The 21,539-nt window shown below is 37.9% G+C and overlaps 1 protein-coding gene across 1 annotated transcript in view; it reads left to right on the plus strand.

Moving 5' to 3' along the window:
• The window catches only part of LOC126416188 (histone acetyltransferase KAT7), a 596,712-nt gene that overhangs the window by 25,552 nt on the left and 549,621 nt on the right, over positions 1-21,539 (plus strand). Inside the window, exons 3-7 of the mRNA XM_050083770.1 lie at positions 8,343-8,603; positions 11,771-12,042; positions 14,373-14,654; positions 15,320-15,546; positions 16,200-16,386. Of these exons, the coding sequence (XP_049939727.1) occupies positions 8,343-8,603; positions 11,771-12,042; positions 14,373-14,654; positions 15,320-15,546; positions 16,200-16,386 (1,229 nt within the window). The remainder of the gene's footprint in view (positions 1-8,342; positions 8,604-11,770; positions 12,043-14,372; positions 14,655-15,319; positions 15,547-16,199; positions 16,387-21,539) is intronic.

Here is a 21,539-nt window from a genome sequence, read left to right on the forward strand (position 1 = left end):
ATCCTTTTAAGAAAGCTCAGACTATCAGAAATAATACAGGGTTAATGCTGTATTATTTCTGATGTTCTGAGCTTTCTTAAAAGCATAACAGTTATTACTGTAATAAATTGTTAGTGATAAGACAAACAAGTGCTGCTGATACCTTGTCTGTAGTGCTGGTGCTCACATGCGCATTAGTGTAAGGTATTTCATATAGCCTTTATCATGTACACTATCAGTCATCCATTGAACGAAGCTGGACACTTTTGTTGCATACTGGCATCGAATTGTTTCACAAGTATGCATTATCTAATTGATTTGCTTTTGTGTACAAAGAAGGGTATACATTGTGTCACTGTAAACATAATGCTGGTCGTGTGTGAGATGCTGCATTGTTTTCAGACTTCAGGAATTTATAGTGTCATTTCTGTGCAAGTACATACACACTAATCGTCACTTACACGGTTTGCTGTGCATACAAAACCAGAAACAACTGAATAAATAAAAGTTATGACTGATAGTGTTTCAGTTTTAAAATATTGTTTCCTCTGTCTTGTTTTTATTTTATGTATTTAATAATTGTAATGGATAGTGTAGAATTTCTCCCTTCTGTTGTGTTTATTTCCCTTTCACTTCTACTCAGATGTAAGATCATATGTAATTCTGCCTGCAATCACTAGCTTGTATCTCTGTCCTTTGCTGTGTTATTGTGTTATGCTTGTATGTTTGGGTGTTAAATAGGCTTGTGGTATGTATCTAATAGTATATTTATGTTGTAGATTGAAATTGGAATTTTGCACACAATTTGTAGTAATTGTTAGAATGTGACTGTGACTATTATTAGTATTGTGTTCTGTGTTAAAATATAAGTTACTACAAAGTGACTGAATATGATGTAATATTACAGAATTAAGCTATCTTAGCACGAGGCTCACATTAAAGAGTCAGGTTTCACACTTAATCTCTAGATTATACAAGGAAATCTTTTGATGAGCTGGAAGGTATTTCAGATAAGTGGTACAATCCATATGCTCCCCCCTTGGTATTTGTGGATTTTGTGAATCTTAAATACATTATAATTTACAATAAGCACACTCATAGCATTATTATATCTTTAAATTACATATTTCACTATTACTGAGAAGGCAGGTTTAGTAACATTTTCTGAAGTCTTAGATATCAGAAATTGACTTCTGTGAGAAACTGCTTCCGCCTTACATGTTATTTCTGCTTTAAAGTGATTTTCTTGCTGATTGGTGAGCAATTCCCAATATAATTTTAACTTTTGTGTGAAGGAAGACACTTGGACATTTAGGTGTTTTGAGGTTGGCAGAATGGTGTTCTCTTTTAATACTTTCACTATCTCACTTAATGGTGACACAGAAGGTGCATACAAACAGTTACCATATGTATTAATGTTTTCATTTGTTATCATGATGTTGAATAATGGGCTCAACTCTGAAGCTAGTCACATAGTTTTATTCAGAAACAAAAAATCTGATTGTTTCTCAAGATTACTACATGAATCTAATATTCATAAGACTATTTGTTACAAACCCCGCAAGACTGCCAAGTGCTGTAACATGCACATGGGCACAAGACCGAAAACTAAAACAGAGGCTGAATTGAGTAGTAATCCATAAGTAATAAATCTGGTGACAGACTCAGGAGACCTTGATGATGAACAACTGACCTGTCTCATACATACAATTTTACAGTCACAAATTAAACCACTGAAAAGAGTTCAGGGAGAAAGGAAGATTTGTGATAATGATTCCTGACATACTGAGGAAGCAAAATCTGGAAACGGAGTTAATTTATTCAAGTTGGCATCAACCACTGACAATGCTTAAAGTTTTAAACAAGAGTTCCTTGCTCATGTGGCATGTGTCAGAAAAACCCATCATTTAGACAGCTGACACTGCACTTGTTTAGGGGATGAAAAGAAAATTATTAGTTTCTATGTCCCAGCAGGCAAACTCCAGCCACTTCCCATCCCGCAAAGGTGATAATAACACTATATTTTTAAGTTGGAGGCTTGCCAGAATGAAGCACCAATCAGTCCGTAAGTGGTCTGTGTGCCGTCACATCCGGCCCATCCTGAACTCTGACACCGATCAGCAGCTGCAGCCTCATCATTCTTCACGTTTATTCTTAGGTTGTGTAACTCCGTTTTTATTACTTCAGAACCTTTTTCCCATATTACAAATTTGTGCCACCTTTCTCCAGTATCCAAATGGATCGGGGACCCCCTCTGCTGATGGGAACGTTATCGATGCCTCACAGAGTCAGATAATGGATAGGAAACCAAATTAAAATCCCAGTGGCCAGTTTATGTTTCTCTAGCCAGAAAACTGTGGGAAGTTCTTTTCATTTATATCGCCTGGGATTATGAGGTCTGTGCCATACGCCTAGGGTGTGGTAGTTCATACTATTTCCATTTACAACAGTATTATGAAAAAGATGGATTCCTACTCGCCTTATAGAGATGATGTTGAGTCATAGACAGGCACAATGAAAAGACTGCTATATATTTAAGCTTTCATCCAAAAGGTCTTCTTCTGAAATAGAAAATGCACACACATTCGGACAGCTACAACTTTACACACTTGACAACTGTCTGAGGACATTGTGCCTGGACTGCAGATTGCAACTGGGACTGCATCTGATGGGAGCAGCAAATTGGCGTGGATAGTGGGAGTGAGGAAGAGGCATAGGGTGCAGAGGGAGAGGGATAGCGGGGTAGGGGTGGGGAAAGATGTAGTCCTGCTTGTGGAACACTAAAGAGAAAAGGTACAGCAGCTAGGTGCAGTTGGGAAGCTTGAGAAAGGGGGGGGGGGGGGAGAGAAATGTAGAGAAGGGGAAAAAGAATGTGGGTGTGTTGGTGGAATACGTCTAGTGGAAGGGAAGGAAATAGGTAGGCGCAGGACAGGGACTAGGTAAGTTTTTGTGTGTCCATCCTTGTGATTGGAGGTCTGATGAACTTCAGCTGTTCCCTTATGTAATAAAATGGAACATCTGCAGTTGTCCTTATGATGTCATTTAATATATGGCTACCGGTTTCAGTTCTTCTTTGCACCCTCTTCAGGCTTTAACTGACACTGAAGGGGTCAATACCATTCATATACACAATTCATCAGTGGCCAACGTTTATAACTGGTTTCTGCAGACTGTAACAGCAGTGTTGTCTCTCCAACCATCAGCTATCAACTAGGAAAGGTGGAGCCCAGAAATGTTACAGGAACATAGGATACAGTATATTGCAGGAAGAGCTCCCACCTACACAATTCAGGAAACCTGGAGTTGCTTGAAAGAGCCCAGGTGGCACAAGCCATGAAGCTGTCATGATTCAGCACATCATGTTGGGCAGCATTTTCAGCAGGTGGGTGATCCAGCTGTCTCTTGACCACAGTTTGGCAGTAGCCATCCAGGTGGACATCAGCTCATTTGTTGTCATGCCCACATAATATGCAGCACAGCAGTTGCAGCTTAGTTTGTAGATCACATGGCTTCTTTGAAAGGTATCCCTGCCTTTGACGGGATAAGAGATGGCTGTGACCAGACTGGAGTAGATGGTGGTAGGAGGATGCATGGGACAGGTCTTGTAGGTCTGTTGCAGAGATAATGACCATGAAGCATGGGATTGGGAGCGGGAGTGGAGTAGGAATGGACAAGGATATTGCATAAGTTCGGTGGGTGGCAGAGTATCATTGTGAGAGGTGTGGGAAGCACAGTGTGTAGGATATTCCTGATTTCAGAGCATGGTGAGAGGTAGTCAGAGCCTTGGTGGAGAATATGATTCAGTTGCTCCAGTTCTGGGTGGTACTGAGTCACACGAGGAGTGCTGTTTTGTGGCTGGACAGTGGATTTGTGGTAGGTAGTAGAAGGAAGGTGACTGGAGAGACAAAGCATGCGAGATCTGTTTCTGTACAACGTTGGTAGGGTAATTTCAGTCTGTGAAGTTCTCAGTGAGACGCTTGGTACATTGGTTGCTCATCACTACACATGTGATGACCCCAAGCGTATAAGTTGTATGGAGAAGGACTTCTTAGTATGGAATGGGTGGCAGCTATTGAAATGCAGGAATTTCTGGTGGTTGGCAGGTTTTATATGGATGGAGGTACCAATGTAATCATCCCAGAGATAGTCTAGTCTCTGTCCTCCATCTATTTGTCCCCTTCCCAGCTCCAGGTCTAGTCTCCGTCCTCCATCTATTTGTCCCCTTCCCAGCTCCAACTCCAGCACTTCTCTTCTCTTCTCTCTCTCTTTCCTAGCTTTTGAAACAATTATTTTCTCGGCAAGGAAAGAGGGATAGGGGGGTAAATGTATAGAATGGAGCAAGAGGTCATTCAGACCTTAGGGTGACAGGAACCTACAGGTTATGAAAAAGACAGGAAACAAAAATATTTGTAGTTTTATGTGTGCCTTTCATCAGTCCACAGAATCTGGCTTCCCAAATGTAAATAGTGGCCAGCTATTCTGTCTCCTTGTAATATTCTAGTTTTCTCAAGTGAGTTGTACATCGGAGGATTCTAAATACCATTTTATTTCCAGAATGAGATTTTCACTCTGCAGTGGAGTGTGCGCTGATATGAAACTTCCTGGCAGATTAAAAGTGTGTGCCCGACCGACACTCGAACTCGGGACCTTTGCCTTTCGCGGGCAAGTGCTCTACCATCTGAGCTCCTTTCGCAGGAGAGCTTCTGTAAAGTTTGGAAGGTAGGAGACGAGATAACTGGCAGAAGTAAAGCTGTGAGTACCGGGCGTGAGTCGTGCTTCGGTAGCTCAGATGGTAGAGCACTTGTCCGCGAAAGGCAAAGGTCCTGAGTTTGAGTCTCGGTCGGGCACACAGTTTTAATCTGCCAGGAAGTTTCACAATTTTATTTAATTAAAGACAAAAGAAATTATCATCATCATCTTCTTCTTCTTCTTCTTCTTCTTCTGTGGCTCTACAGTTCATTGTGAACCTTGACCTCTTTGGGTTTCATGAGGCATGGCCTGCACTTAAATAGATCTGGGAAGGGGAAACTGGCAAAAGCTTACGGGTAACAGTGTAGTGGGTGGTGGTGGGATCACTCATGGAAAAATCGCTGTAGTAGTTGGTGTTACAGCTGCACCTTTTTTTAAGGAATCAGCATATTTCATCAAAATATAAGAGGTATTAGAGACAAAGTTAGTGAACTGCTTATAGATGTTGACTCTGAAATTATTGATATATCAGAGCACCATTTAATAATTTGACAATTCATAGGCTTCCTTTACCAGGATGCAGATTAGCTGGCTGTTTTGCAAGGAGTTCCTTGCAGGGAGGGGGAGGGGCTATGTACATGAAAACAGTATTCCATAGACATATCATGGCACTGCACTGAACAGATATTTGAATGTTGTGCAGGGGCAGTTGAATTTAGTGAAACAAAACTTCTAATTGTTGTTGTTTGTAGTTTCTGTAACTCTTGACTTCAGAGCATTTCTGCTCAAGCTAGAGAGGGTTCTTGATTCACTTTGTAGGAAGTACCAGAAATTAGTTATATGTGGTGACTTCAATATAAATTTTGTATATGATGGTTCAAGAAAAAGGATCCTGGTAGATCTCCTAAATTCATATAATCTGAAGCGGACTGTGTTTTTTCAATCAGGGTGAAGGGGAAAGTAGCACAGCCATAGACAATATTTTTATTCATTCTTCATTATTAGATGGGCATTCTGTTAGTAAAAGGGTGACTGGCGTTTCAGACCATGATGCACAAATTTTAACACTAAAAGGCTTTTGTCCTAAAATAAATGTCATGTATAATTACTGACTATGTAGGAAGGTTAATCCAACAGCAATATAGAGATTTTTAAATCTTGTCAAGGATGTTTATAGTGCTGATAACAAAGATGACAAATACAGAGTGTTTATAAATGAAAATCAGTATTTTAACACTTTATAATTTTATTACATTAAACTTACAGTTGTAAATGATATGTCAAATGAAAGAGCAGCTCAAACAGTTTTACCAAGAACCTTATAAATGTTCAATGCTAGCACCATTTGTCACACGACACACACAAAGTCTATAGCCAAGTGCTGGATAGGCCACAAGGGGCCTAATGACAGGGCTTGCATTGCATGGCCTCCAAGTTCAGCCGACCTAATGCCATGCGATTTTTCCTGTGGGGCTTCATCAAGGATCATGTGTACATCTCTCTGTTACCAGCAGACCTCCCTGAATTAAGAAATTGGATTGAAGCACCCGTTGCTACAATCACTGAAGACACACTTATCAATGTTTGGGAAGAACTCGGCTTTAGACTTGATGTGTGCCTTGTGACAAATGGTGCTCACATTGAACATTTATAAGGTTCTTGGTAACACGGTTTGAGTTGCTCTTTCATTTGACATTTCATTTATAAAAGTTAACATAACAAATATTATAAAGCATTAAAACCTCAATATTCATTTATAAACACCCTGTATAATGCTTTCCTTAACACATTTCTCATGCTCTCCGATAGTTGCTTTCTATTAGAACATTCCGAACGGGTTACTAGCAGTAATAGCCAGCCCAGATGGCTGACTACTGGGATAAGGGTATTATGTAGAATAAAGTGGGAATTATATCAAAATGTTAGAATTAGTCACAAACTGCAGTAGCCCAGTACAAACAGTATTGTAAGGTGCTTAAGAATGCTATTAGGAAGGCAAAGAGTATGTGGTATGTAAATAGAATAGCTAATTCACAGAATAAAATTAAAACCATATGGTCAATTGTGAAAGAAGTGTCTGGTCAGCAGCACAAGGTCAACGATATAAAGTCAGTTCGTAGTGAAAATATTTCTGTTACTGATACATCAGATATATGTACTGTATTTAACAATCATTTTCTGAGCATTGCTGTTGAATTAAATAAAAATTTAGTTTCCACAGGGAATCATATAATTTTCATGGCAAATGCCTTTCCGAGATTGATGTCTGAAATACTCCTCTGTGATACAGACAAGAGGGAGATTGAGACAATAATCAAATCACTGAAGACTAAGGACTCTCATGGATATGATGCAGTGCCTAGCAGAATATTAAAGTACTGTGCTGCACATGTTAGCCCTGTATTTAGCCATATTTGTAATTTTTCCTTTAGGAATGGTCAGTTTCCTGTACAATTAAAGTATTTAGTAGTAAAGCTGCTTTATAAAAAGGGAGGAAGGAATAATGTAGACAATTTTAGACCTATTTCTATACCGACAGTGTTTGCTAAAGTTATTGGAAAGGCTGGTTAGAAGTCAACAACTGAAAATGCTATATTCTCTTTTCTCTGTGAGGTGCTGGATGGGTTAAACAAAAGGTTTCAAACGCTAGGCATATTTTTTTTATTTAGCTAAGGCATTTGATTGCGTTGATCACAAACTATTGCTCCAGAAGTTGGACCATTACGGAATATGGGAAGTAGCTCACAATTGGTTTACCTCTTACTTTAGCAACAGACAGCAAAAGGTCATTATTCACAATGTTTATAATGACTGTTATGTGGTGTCTGAGTGGGGTACAGTCAAGTGGGGGGTGCCCGAGAAATCTGTGTTGGGGCCACTCCTGTTCCTTATTTATATAAATGATATGCCGTCCAGTATTACGGGTAACTCTAAAATATTTCTGTTTGTTGGTGACACTAGCTTAGCAGTAAAGGATGTTGCGTGCAACATTGGCCCAGTTTCAAATAGTGCAGTTCTTGACCTAAGTTCACGGCTTGTAGAAAATAAACTAGCGCTAAATCACAGTTAGACTCAGTTTTTACAGATTTTCTGCCTTGTTGTTGTCTTTAACAACAACATTGAGAAAAGAATATTGAATTTTATGTTGAGATAGTTCGGTGAAAAGTTTTGAATTTATTTAAAATTTATATTGTACAACTGATTCACCTAGCCACAGTAACCCTTCAATGTATTTTCTTAAATAAAGATATTTATGTATAATAGTGGAGGATAGCTTGAGCCCTTGTTGCATATGAAACCCGTTTCCACACTGAAACATTTTGCCGTGTGTATCCAATTAGCAGGCCTTTATCCCAATCATTTAAAACATCTCTGTATTTCATTTTACTTGATTCTTAACTAATAAAATATACTCTTGTCTACATTTCTCATTAGTATATAGCACTTCATACTAAAGGGGAGATAGGATAGGGCGTAATTCAGAAACACACAGAAATGAAATGAACCTTCATTAGACCTCAAAATTATAAATTGCTGGCTTCTGTCAAAATTATATACAAGAAAATTGAGGAAACATGCAGTCAGTTTATTTTCTTAATTTTTAATGTGCCCTTTCATTAGTCACAATCCTTAAGATGTTTGTACCTTTTAAACCAGTAATGTTTTCCATACAGATAGCAGTTCAGACAGTGAGTCTTCAGCTGATTCCTCAGCTGCACCAACTAAAGCTCCACAGAAACGTGGGAATGCTGCAAAGAAGAGAGTAAGACCTCGGCCTCGGGGTCCAACACCTTCTCAGACAAAACCAGCCCAGTCTGAAAGTGATGGAGAGGGGCCAAAGCCAAGTGTAGTCACTCGCAAACAGACTAGGTCGTCTAGTGCCCGGCGAAGTAAACATGTTGTTGCAAAAGCAACTGATACAGAGTCAGAAGCAGGTAAGTATTTTATTCATGATGTTTGCTAAATACTAAATATGGTGGCTACTTACCTTAATTTTTCAGTGTAACATCTTATAATGGTCATCCACTGCTTTGACAGAGTACCCCTCCCGTTTGAGGTCATCAGGCAATTAATATCATGCACTGATCATTCAACTACAGATTAACCAAATTGTTAACATACAGGATTGCCACATACTACTTGTATTTCATGTGTCTGATGTTGTAGTTATTTAACTGATGTAGTACGTTCATGCCTGCATTGAGGAAAATATGAATTGGAATTGCTTTTGGGTCTGAATGTTGTCTGATTTGAGTATTCTATTGTATTGCTTCTGAGGGATTTAAAACTAGACAGAATAGTATGAGTTGTCATCTTGATCACAGATCATGTTGCTTACACAGCAGCCATAGCAGGAGTTGCATGATGGTTATTATGTGAACTGTGTCTATCAGTGTCGTCCTTACAGCTGTGTTTATCGCTTGCCTCCATATTTTGTAGTTAAATTTCATCCAATGGAGCAGTTAAATTTAAACATTGTATATCATTTTACTGAATGTATGTATTTTATTTTAGTTGTTTGTGTTTGGAATGTAATCTGTGAATGTATTCTAAGTGATTTAGAATATGCCATAATGCCATGCACTCTAATTTAGATACAGTAGAAAGACAATTAATAATGCTTTATTAAATGCATGTTTGTGATTATTATTGATATTATGTGAACAGACTATTCTGTTTTCTGATGAGTGTGTGTATATGCTCTGTTACATTGTTTAAACTGTGTGTGGTGTTTGAAACACAGTCATCATCAGTTTCAGTAGGTACATTAAATTTTTCAATAATGGTAAACTATCCTATGATTTTATAATTATATATTCTTTATTACTGATTAGAAGGTGGTGTTATATACTGATGAGCCCAAACATAACGACAACTGAACATTGCAATTTTAGTTGTAAATGTCAGCGTCGGAATTCATGCAAACAGCACATCTCACAGAATGTGGCTGTGGAAACAGATGGGAGGATGGTACAGTTATGCCCTGAGGAATTAAACCATTAAGAAAAATCTATTCAGTGATCAGGAGATGTAAAAATCAAAAATATTAACTCTGCCTGACAAAAAAAGTGAAGCACACAGAAAGGAAAGAAGAAACAAAATGAAATTTCACAAATTCAGAGGGTATGTGATGTTATGTTAGTGATAACATGATTGAGTCAAATGTACAAAACACATTTCAATATGAACCACTGCACTCCCCTCTGGCCTGGATGCACACACTGATTCAGTTGGCAGGGGAGGTCATAAACAGGTTGCATCATCTCCTTAGGCAAGCTGGCTCACAACAGTTGTAGGTAGTCCATGATATCATGGGTGCTGGCACTAAGATGGAGCTGATGTCCTAGCTGGGCCCACACATTTTATCAGTCACAGATCTGCAGATATTGCTGGTCACAGGAGTATCTTGACATAACACAGACAGTTCATAGAGGCACGTGTCCTGTGTGAGTGATCATTCTCCTGTTGGAAAATGTCACCACAACACTGTTATAAGAGGGATAACACGGGACATGACATTGAAGTTCCCTTAGTCACCACCAGCCATGACCTGAAGTCATAGCTGATAGCTCCCCACACCACGACAGCAGAAGTAACATCACTCTATCTCAGCAAAACATTGGAAGAATGGGATCTTTCCCTAGATGCCACCATACTCGCCAACAGTGGTCATCCAGGGTAGTATTGTACCACAATTCATCAATGGCAGTTATCAACAAGCTATACTTCCCAATTACAGCACCACTATACATGCAGCCATTTGTGTTGCGATGTTAAGGGCAGCTCACTCATGGGACGGTAATTCCCTAGTCTGGCTGCTGCTAGTCTCTAACCAATGATGCAAAATCATATAGAATGTTGCAGGGGGTCCATTACTAGTTCTCGAATGACAGGCACAAATGTGACGCCATTACAAAGCGTTTGATGGGCAATATGGCGATCCTCCCTTGTAATTGTAAGGCATGATCAACCAGAACCTTGATGATGAGTGTGCCTGCCCTGATGTTCCCATGCAATCCGACATCGAGCCACTGTCAATTCCAAATGCCATACAAGTCTGGATATTACTCAATTCAATTAGCCAGCGAAATGGAGATCCCCAATGAGGCTCCTTTCAGATTGTGTCAGGTGCTGAAAATGCTGTCTCATACATGTATGTGACATCTCCATGTTCTTCACAGTTATCACTCAATATCTGGCGATGTTCACGCCCCTTGTACACGTACCAGGCCAGGCAACAGCACTACACATGAACATTGCAAACATGCTCTTTTGGCCATTCCACCTGTCTCGATGAATTTCAGTTGTGTTAGGCAGTGCGTATTCCATAAGAAACAAAACCATTAAGAGAACTGTTTTCAGTGATCAGAGTATGTAAAAAGCAAAGCTATATTCTTACGTAACCTGTTTCATTTATTTGATTGTTGCCAACTTTATACGTACGGTGTCAACAGAATAGTTGAGAATCCCGAGTTCTGGGAAATATCACTGGCACAATATTTTGAGGTTATAGTTGTGTCATTTTGAAATAATGTTCCATCAAGTTTCCACTTGTTCAAACATTGCTTCAAAGCTCACTGCTACTTGGTTGCTAACTCAGGAGGCTTTCAGTGACAGAAAAATTACAGTGGGTGGACAAAAGTATGGAAACACCAGAAATGCCTAATATGGCATAGGAAAATTGTTTGCATACAAAACAGCTTCCAGTAGTCTTGCAGAGGTATCATTCATGGTCAACCGTGCCACATACTGGCTTGGCTAGAATCTGCATTTATTCGTGAGCAAACATTTCTCATGGTGTTCTCGTATTTTAATCCAACCCCTGCATTTGTCAGTTAGTCCTCTGTAATAATATCGTCTGCAACAACATAACTAGTTCTGCATTGTTTCTACATACAAAGGAACATCTGGATCTCCTTTGACAGAACATACAATACCTGCACACAGTACTAATGACCAACTTAAAAGAATTGGTTCTTACAGCTGTGGTATTGTTTGCTGTAGTGTGCACATCTGTTTAGACAATCTAAATAAATAATGAAACTGGTTTTTATTTGTTTAATTTCTACCTAATGTACAAAGTGTCTTTTGTATCTTGCAGAGAGTAAAATGAGCACTGCCAGTAGCAAGTCTCCTGTGAAGAAGCCAGCAGGGCCGAAAGCCCCACCAGCTCAACAGCGCAACAAGTCTAAACCGCGAGGCTCTGGAGGCAGTGGTCGTGGGGATGGGGAAACTGGCTCCTTGCAGGAGGAAGAGCGGCAGTGTCCTCTAGAGGGCTGCGACTCTGTGGGTCACCTGGGCGGTCGTCTCGAGAGACATTTTACGATTGAGGCATGTCCGATGTATCACAATAAGACTGTGCAAGAATGCAAGGTATGTTGTTAATCACGATTTGTAAATAACTCTTTTATATATATATAAAAAAAACACCATGTTGTCAAGTATTTAACAGACTATTACTGTTTGAGAACATTGTAGCGCCCCAGTGAATCTGGGCCATGTGTCAGACATTTTTGGTATAAAACTAAGATTTTTTATGATACATAGCTTGGTTATAATTAAATTTTTGCTACTTGAGCCATTGTAGACGGAAAACTGTTTACCTTATGGGACCTTAATGTATAGGGATGATGTTGAGGCTGTGTGCTGCAGCATTTGCTTCGTTAGTAGTATTAGTGTCACAACTTGCCTTTAGGCACCAGTACTCATACGACAATGTAGGATTATACACAAGCATCAGTGTGGACTGCAGTTGCAGACAATCAACACGGATCTAGAAAGGTGAGTAGGGTTTTACTTGCAAAGCTGTTTTATCAAACTGAGATCAATAGTGCTGCTACTCATTGCAAGTATTGACACACTAAAGAAATCCACACTGATGATGGACATGATTCGAAAGTTCAAATTAACCGACATTCTGGGAATTGCTCGTGATAGAGGCCGACAGCCAATTGTGCCACAAATTGCTGAAAAAGTTACTGTTGCTGTGGCTGGGGGTGCTGTATGCAGTGTGCAATTTTCAAGCTGTGCACGAACTTTGTCACGGCACTGAACATTCCATGGTCCACGTGCCACAGGAGATGTTTCGGACTTCATTAGAGTTATCTATAGTGTGGTTCCAGGCTGTTGTGGATGCAGATGGTCATCACATATGTAATCTGGAACGTAAACATGGTATGCAATTAACAAATGTTACCCTCCCATGTGGAAATTAAAATATGTTGCTTCAGTGGTTTATTCAGTATTTCTCTTCTGCAAACCCTTACAAATATTTCCACAATGTTTCATTGTGCTGTTTTTCATAGGGGCCCTCTCAAGTAATGAAAGTTTGATTATAACACCATCTGTTAAACTCCATTTAATACTATCAAAGCTGTAGACTTCACTGTGATGAACTGAATGAATTGTCAGGTTTAAAGATAGAGGATTATTTAGTTATCAGATGTATTGGCTGAATGCGCACTGTCATTGTGCAGCAGTGCAAACGTGGACAGCACAAACACACTCACAAAATTACAACTGTATGTGGAATAAGACAGACACTATTGTTGTGAAGCTATGACAAATTTTAAAGCACAGTATTCTGTATATGGCAGTGATGCTGTGTAAGAAGAAGTGTTGTTGAGCAGTTATTCTGTCATGCATAGAGAATTGTGCAGCTTATTTGTTTACTGTTAGTAAAATCATTGCTTAGCCTCAAGAACAGCTGGAACAAGCTGCAGCAACTAATTTAATAAGTTTGCATTATGAATTGGTTAATATTGTCTTTTGTTAAAGCTCTGGAAGATTCAGTATTTTTTAGTGAAGTCAAAGTAAGCACTTCCAGTTTAAAGTCATTGTATAATTAAATTTCAAAGTAATATATCACTTTGTTTTGGCGATGAAAGTTTTTTCATAGTTCTCTTATTAACAACAAACATCACATGTAAGATATTTAACTCATTTTTTTTATCAGGCTACCATGTTCAGGAAAAATATTGTTATATGGTTTGACTTTAGAAGCACCACAGTAAATAAATAATCGGCTTTAGATTCCCCTCAGAGTATCTTGGCAGTCTCTTAACCCAGTGTTTGTAAACAAATTAGTGATAACTTCGTCACTAGAGTTTGTGGAAAGGCATCACCTGTACTTGTGTTGGTGTTTCCTTGTTAATCTGTGCAGTGCTATAAAGTATTCCCTTAATTCAGCTCTGATGTCCAGAACCAAACATTTCCTGTGTTAATAACCTCTATAGTGTCCATCACTTGTTAGTAATGGGTATAGAATAAGTTACAGTATTAAATATGGTGTCTATAGTTATTGCAGTTTTCTCATCCAAAGCTTAAGTCTTAATGTCACCGAGGTAATGTTATAGGATTTTAATCACTTCTATAACCAAATTTCTGTTTGTCACAAATGCTGCTTTAATCAAGCTAACATTTAATGTGTGTGACTTTTGCTAATGACATCCAAAAAATGATAATACGTCTCTAGTATTATCATTTTTTGGATGTCATTCGCAAAACTCAATCATCACATTTTACGGAAAAATCATCTAACCTGTTTCTGACATTTCATTTTGGCTGTCCAAAAATAATTATCTTCACCAGATTTTGGTACCCCTACTTTTTATTCTTAGCGACAGAATACACCCACCAGTTTGGGAGAAGCATGCATTTTATTTTGTGCATTCAATATCTGTTTCTCTTGGGTCTCAATGCAGGAAGCATATTTGGAACACCGTAAACGGGAAGAAGAACGGCGCAAGGCACTCGCAGTTCTAGCACGTCGCCCATCGAAAGCACCACCCACGGCAGAGCAGCGACAGTATCAGATGAAAATTCGAGAAATGCGTCGCTCTGGAGAAAAGGATGATGACAAAGGACCCTCAGCCAATAGTAATGGGACTGCAGATGAAAAAGAAAGGGAACCACGTCTCACAGGGGTTCCTGAATATGACTTGCGTCTTTTCCATGAGGCCCAAGCCATTGCCAGTGAAAAAATTGTGAGTGTCAGCTTTCTGTAGCAAAAAATGTAAATTTATAACAGAAGTAGCTGTGGATGTATTAAGTAAAACTACCAAACTATAGACTGACTTAGTAAATTAATTACCGTTACATATGTAACTTAATTACATATGTCGATATTTAAAGAGTGTAATAAACACTCAAAGCTTTGCTTCTTCTGCATATGCCAAAACTTACTTTCTCATTCTCATACAGTGTTGAGGTTCCTGCTGATACAGATTGTTTGATGTGCACGACACGCAGACACAAAATCTTCTTTCTTCAGGTGTTTTCAGAATATTACTTGTACTTGTAGCTATAAACCCATGTAGAATATGGACAGTTGTCATGTACATACCTTAAACATATTATTTTGTATTTTAAATTTTCATTCCATTTCTTTCAGTTTTAATGCAGAAGTTCACTACAACTAAATGAACAAATTCCTTACTTCTAAAATAGGCAGTGTACAGAGCAGTCGAGTTTAATATGTTTCAGACAGCTGTTCTGAAAGAATGTGGCATTCTTTTATTTGATTATTTAAGCTTCTTTGTCAAATAACACCCGGTTACATCCCTTTGTGAGCAACATTATGACATGACATATTCATAATTTTGTCAAACAGATGTACTATTTATGTAACAAATAAAAACATTTTTGGCAGGAAGAAGAACTGAGCAACCTTCCTCATGTGAAGGGTACAAAGTATGTAGAAATGGGTAAACATGAAATGGAAGTGTGGTACCAAAGTCCGTACCCTGATGATTATGCTAGAGTACCCAAGCTATACCTTTGTGAATACTGTTTGCGTTATATGAAGACTCGAACGATACTTAAAAGGCACATGGTGAAGTGTGTGTGGAGGCATCCACCAGGTGAAGAAGTCTATAGGTATGTCAACAAATGAGCTTTTTCTGTTTGTTTGGATACACAACATTTCCAGTAGGCCTACTGACATGTAAATTTCAGGTCTGAGGCTAATGAATGTAGGAGTAAAATGACTAATCTTTCCACAGCTACCTTAAATTATTTACATTAAATGAAGTAATAAACTCATTCTAGTACACTTCTGGTTTGAATGCCTCGCGTTTATAGAGATTTATTAGTAGTTTATATACACTAAGCATTGAATAATTATTCTTGTGCCATTTACCAAAAAGTCATGGCCACACGTGATCTCATTGAAATAATCGACATTTGAGCTACAGTCACAGAAAAGAAATGAATGGATGGTGGAGTTAGTCTCAGTCTGGTGCACATTTTGATTAGTCACTACAAAAATAAATAACCATAATATTATCATAAGATACCATGAGTGTCCTATCACCAATTATCAACAAGCATCTGTATACATGCCTATGCTAGTAATATGTATTTAGTTTCCAGCAATTCTGTCACCCACCCCTTCTCCTCCTCCACACTGTAGGCCATGTGTGTTTTTTCAGTGTATCATTACATTGAATACTTGTGTGAACTATATATTTATTGCAATTGCTTTGAAAACAAGTTCTTATGTACTCCACTTATTACTTTTTCATGCACAGGAAGGACAGACTCTCAGTGTGGGAAGTGGATGGCAAGAGATATAAACAGTATTGTCAAAATCTCTGTCTATTGGCGAAGTTTTTTCTTGACCATAAAACGCTGTACTATGATGTAGAGCCATTTCTGTTTTATGTTATGACCATCTGTGACTCTGAAGGCTGCCATACAGTTGGTTACTTCAGTAAGGTAAGTCTATTATCACTTTATATGTTATTTATTGCATGTATTACAATGCTACAGGAGTTTAGTAAATTTCTTATAGTTGTTAGTATATTGCATGTTTTACAAATTTAAATAGGAAATCTCTGAATATAAAAATTAATGATGTGTTGTGTTGCACCGAACACAAAATGCAAAATTCTGTAAACATTAACTAACTACATTGGCCTTCTAACAATTTTATTGATGTGCAGTCTTTTGCTGAATACTTACATATGTTCACACATTACTGTGAGGAAGAAGAATGCAAAATGTAGTTGCTATTTTAATTTTTTGCTTACATAAAATAAGGAAGTAAAATATGCTGCGAAATATTGTTATACAAATCATTACTAAGGTAAGCAGTAGTAGCCTTAATGTTTCATTGTTATGTATTAATCGAGAATTATATGCCATTCATTAATAAAATTAAAACAAAATCATTTCAGTTATTATCCTAGAACATCAGACTTAAGCAGCAACGTACTGCCAAACCTTGAAATATAAAATTGTCAGAAATGCAGCTGTATAAATAAGTGCTACATTCCATTTAAAACTGTTATAACCAATTTAATGGAAAGGAGACCACGAGGTGTGCTTATATAGCTTGCTTGGCATGTGCACTGCTCACAAAAGTAAAGGATTGCGAATTGAGTTGTATTTCAGTGTACACCTTCAGTCTGTCAAGAAATTTCATTGTGGCACACTCTGCTGCGGAGTAAAGATTCATTCTGGAACCATGCAGCTGATCAAATCATTCGATTGTTTGGTCAGTTTACAGCCACTTTGTTTTTCATGTAACTTTGTCCATGTAAAAATTTTTCAGGTTGTTAAATGTTTTCCTGTAGTGCTATCCAGGAGATTGCGAGCTATGTGCACTTATCCTTCACAATTGTAAAATGTTTATAGATTTTTATCTATGCTGTACTAACCATATTTCCATATATTTAGAAGCTAATCGCTTCAGATGCATTTTAACTGCATTTGCTTGTTTACAGAGAGTACTGTATTTTGGCTAATGTTCCAGAAATGATGGGGCATCTTGCCATATTTTGTAGACCCTTAACAGTTCAGTCTGTTGTTTAATGTGTAGCAAGATGCTGCAGTACAGATTTCAGGATAGATTGTTTGGAAGAAATTACTAGTTAGCAGCTGTATACAATATTTTCATTTGTGATTTACTATGTTCAACAAAGTTTGTAGTGATTAATAATACATTATGCTTCACTTTGATTACAGCAGAATGTCCTTGTAACACAGTTTAGGCTTGTTCTTCGCATCTGTATCACATACCCTCTGACAGCCAATGAGCATTCAGAAGTGTTCTGAGCACTCTGCTGTGAATGCCGCAGTTAATGCAAGCATTAAACTTGATCATAGTGAGTTGTTCAGAGAATTTCTAAACCATTTGTTGGGTGTTATCACTGGTGGTAAGTGATAAATTCTACATGAGCACCCAAGAGACATGATTTGAAGAAAATATGTTTTCTTCAAGCAGAAAGCACGACCATCCGTGTACCGCCATTGTTCGTGGATCAGACTATAGTGAATCCCTTTTTGAACTTAAGCAGGTGCCTTTAAGTCTTTATGTGAATTGTTCTTGTTTCTATAACTGATTTTTTTTAACTGAGCTTTTTGTTGGAAAAAGGCATACATTATTTACAACATACTTCACTAAGCAACAAATATGCTGAGAAGCAATAGTTAGTATACCCACTTCCATAAACAGGCCTCTGTAGGATATCTGTGAATTCACACCACAAATAATGCATATTACATGATTTTGGATTCTGAAACCATGTGTTTCACTTCAAAATATCATAGCATATGACATTATGAATGAAAGCAAGCAAAGTATGTCAGCCTTTTTATTTTTGTGTCACCTATGTCTGATAACATGCGCATTGCAAGTAAACATTTGTTTAGGCATTTCAGTAGTTCCGTGGTATACATTTACCAACTGAATGTATTATCAAGTTGTAATTCCAGAAATTTAATGCTCTGAACCTCTTCTATCTTCAGTTCTTCATGCTGTATGCATTTGCGGAATGGAAACATCTTACATGTTCTGAATGGTATTGGTGAGTGTTTTCAAAGTTTATTGACTGTGAGCTGGCTACGAACCATTTATTAATGTACATGAAAATGTCATTAGCAGTTTGTAAAACTGTGGCCAACTTGCTGTTATCACAATACTTATACCATCTACAAGCAAAATAAACTCTGCATCTGGCAATGTAATTTACAAGAGGTCATTCATGTACACAAAAAAAGCATTGACCCTAAGATGGATACTTGTGGAACACTACACATAATTACTTCCAAATCTGGTGATGACTGACAGCTTAATTCTCTGGTCACCACTTGTTTCTTGCTTGAGATATGACTTGAACCATATTGTTGTATTGTCAGTAACACCATAGTATTTCAGATTAACCTAAAATGATGTGGTTCACACAGTCAAATGCCTTCGACAAATCACAGAAAATACCTCGTAGCTTATAAATTGGAACCTACAAAGTAAGGGATATTTGCTGTAGTTGGTTCCAGAACTGTTTTAACCCTCAAGTGAACACGCTGTTTTTTCATAAGATGAGTGGGCACGCAGTGTGTTTTGTGCAGAAGCAAATAATAGCTGCCTTTTTGTTACTGAGGTAAATATGTATGATAAAGGGCACTACATCAGTAGTGTGTGGATAAATTGAGAATTTGGGGCTGATGGGAGGTGTACTTGGGTAGTCGGTGCAGCTGTGATTACCACTGTGTCCAGATGGCACAGTGGCAGTGCATCTGCTTCATAACCAGGAGGACAGGGTTTGAATCCCAGTGTCGCACAAATTTTCAATTTTCTCCATTGATTCAAATAAGTGCCGACAGCTGATGTCAGTCATTTCTTTGTTTCTTCATCACATTGTAGGTCCTCGAATACACTGACATTGATCATTGTGGATTAATTTGTTTAAACAGTCTTATCAAACCACGTCATGAATGTGATGAATCACTAATGTCAAAACGCTCCTCCTTAAAACAAGAAAACCATGTTCTTGCCATGCTCCTACCAAAGGTATTATCCCCATACATGGCGCAAATCTTTGTGGCTGCCTCTGCTGCTGTTGCCCCCTCTGTTGAACTCAAACAGAAGATTGTATTGGAAATGTTTTGATTTCTCCACGTGGCACTCCATTTTCTAGTGTCCACAATTCCACTTACTATATCAAAATAACAATATGTAAACTCAAATAGCAACATGAGCTACAGATAAAAAATGACAATTGATAAATAAACCCTTAGTAATCAGATTACCAATATGAAAAACAAAAACACTGTGAATGTCTGCACTAACTTAATAATTCAGTCAGCATCACATGATTTTAATTGACTGTATTGCATAAGTCTTGTTTCACTGTTTCGCTTTTGTTGATGTTAGTACTACTTTGATGTCGCTGACAAAGAGTTGCATTGTCACTGGAAAAAATCAGTTTTAATTTCTTCTCCTGTGATTTTCTACACAGTTTTCTCACTTTACAGATGGAAAAATTTTATAGGTAAGGTACAACTCTGTCTCACTCCCTTTTCAACTACATCTTCACTTCCATGTCCACTGTTTGTTAAAACTGCAATCGGGTTTCTGTTTAAGTTGTAGATAACCATATTTGCTCCCTACTGCTTTCAGAATTCTGAAGTGTGTGTTTCAATCAACATTCTCTAAAGCTGTCTCTAAATCTATTAAGGCTATAAATTTAGGTATACCTGTCTTGAATCTGTCTTCAGAGCTAAGTCATATGGTCAGTAGCTTCTACCAGTCGTTCCATTCTTTTGTAAATAATTCATGTCAGTATGTTCATTCTAAAAATTAAAAAATCTGATGGGACAAAGGACTCGAATTGACAGTGATAGCACAGTCTAACATACAGTTGTGACAGTCGCTGCTGTGAAAGTTGTTACCGTCTCACAGTTGGTACGACAGTAGTGCTCCAAGCAGTGAGAAAGCAGCACTAATATTAATGTTAGTTTATAATTACTTTCCTAAATGATTAACAAAATTACCTGAATCTCGCAGGTTTGGCGACATAAGCTACAACTTATTCATGAACAAAATATGCATAAATATGCATATAATTGGAGCTTACTCCACTGAAAGCAAAAGAATATAAAAACATACTTCATGCTCGAGCAGCATGTATTGCTTTAATCCATTTATATTGTGATAGCCACTATCCTTGACACACAACAGTTTTGTATGAAGTGTAATGACTCATACATTTTACACTTCACTCAACTTTCTAACACATGAATATTTTGAAAGTTTAATTAATTTTGCTTCTAAAATGAATGTTTTGAAAATACTTGCCATTGTATTCGGTGCATTGAATAATGCAGGCATCGCGTTCAGTACAAGTTTCCTACATTCCACATTCACTGATTTGGCTGAAAGTATAGAGAAGACTTCTTGTTACTGAGTATATATACGACGTCGTCCTGCAAAATGTCAAATCTTCCGCCATTTACTAGCAATGTTTTTGCCCTTCAGAGAACAGAACATTCTTCAGAAAATATATTTACATTACAAGAAAATCGTGAATTGTTCTGTAATGTAGCGATTTACGCCTCCCGAGGCGCGAGGAAATGTAAAAAAAAAAAAAAAAAAAAAATGGCAAATTGGGTGTCTTCTTCTTATTGTCGTTGCAATTTATTGCACTGCTGATACTCCTGTTCGTAAATAATAATAATAATAATCTAACAATTAACAGTCGTATTCACTTTCACAACATCACGCCGAACTCATCATAAGTACAGCTTCCTAGCCGCTTGGCGCTACGTATATACGTGACAAAACTTCCGAAAGACGATAACCAAATTTTCGAAACCCGTTTTCCGCCATCGTGTTTACAAGTGAAGGTCTGAAGCGGATTTGCTGCCCCAGTTAAATATGGCGCCTGGAAAACAGCTGTGCCAGTTTCGGATTTAGTCGGTCTTTATTTACTCTTAAATGCCAGAAGTAGACAGTTTTATGCTGATTGTAATATTTTTGCTTCTCGTTCACTGCACAATAAGTAATCCCGCCCATATTAGGCGAATATTTTGAAACCAAGACGCAAGCTGATAATCCAGACACGTTTCAAAAACTGTTGTGCGTTTAC

This window comes from Schistocerca serialis, chromosome 8 (assembly GCF_023864345.2).
Source record: "Schistocerca serialis cubense isolate TAMUIC-IGC-003099 chromosome 8, iqSchSeri2.2, whole genome shotgun sequence".
Taxonomy (NCBI): Eukaryota; Metazoa; Arthropoda; class Insecta; order Orthoptera; family Acrididae; genus Schistocerca; species Schistocerca serialis.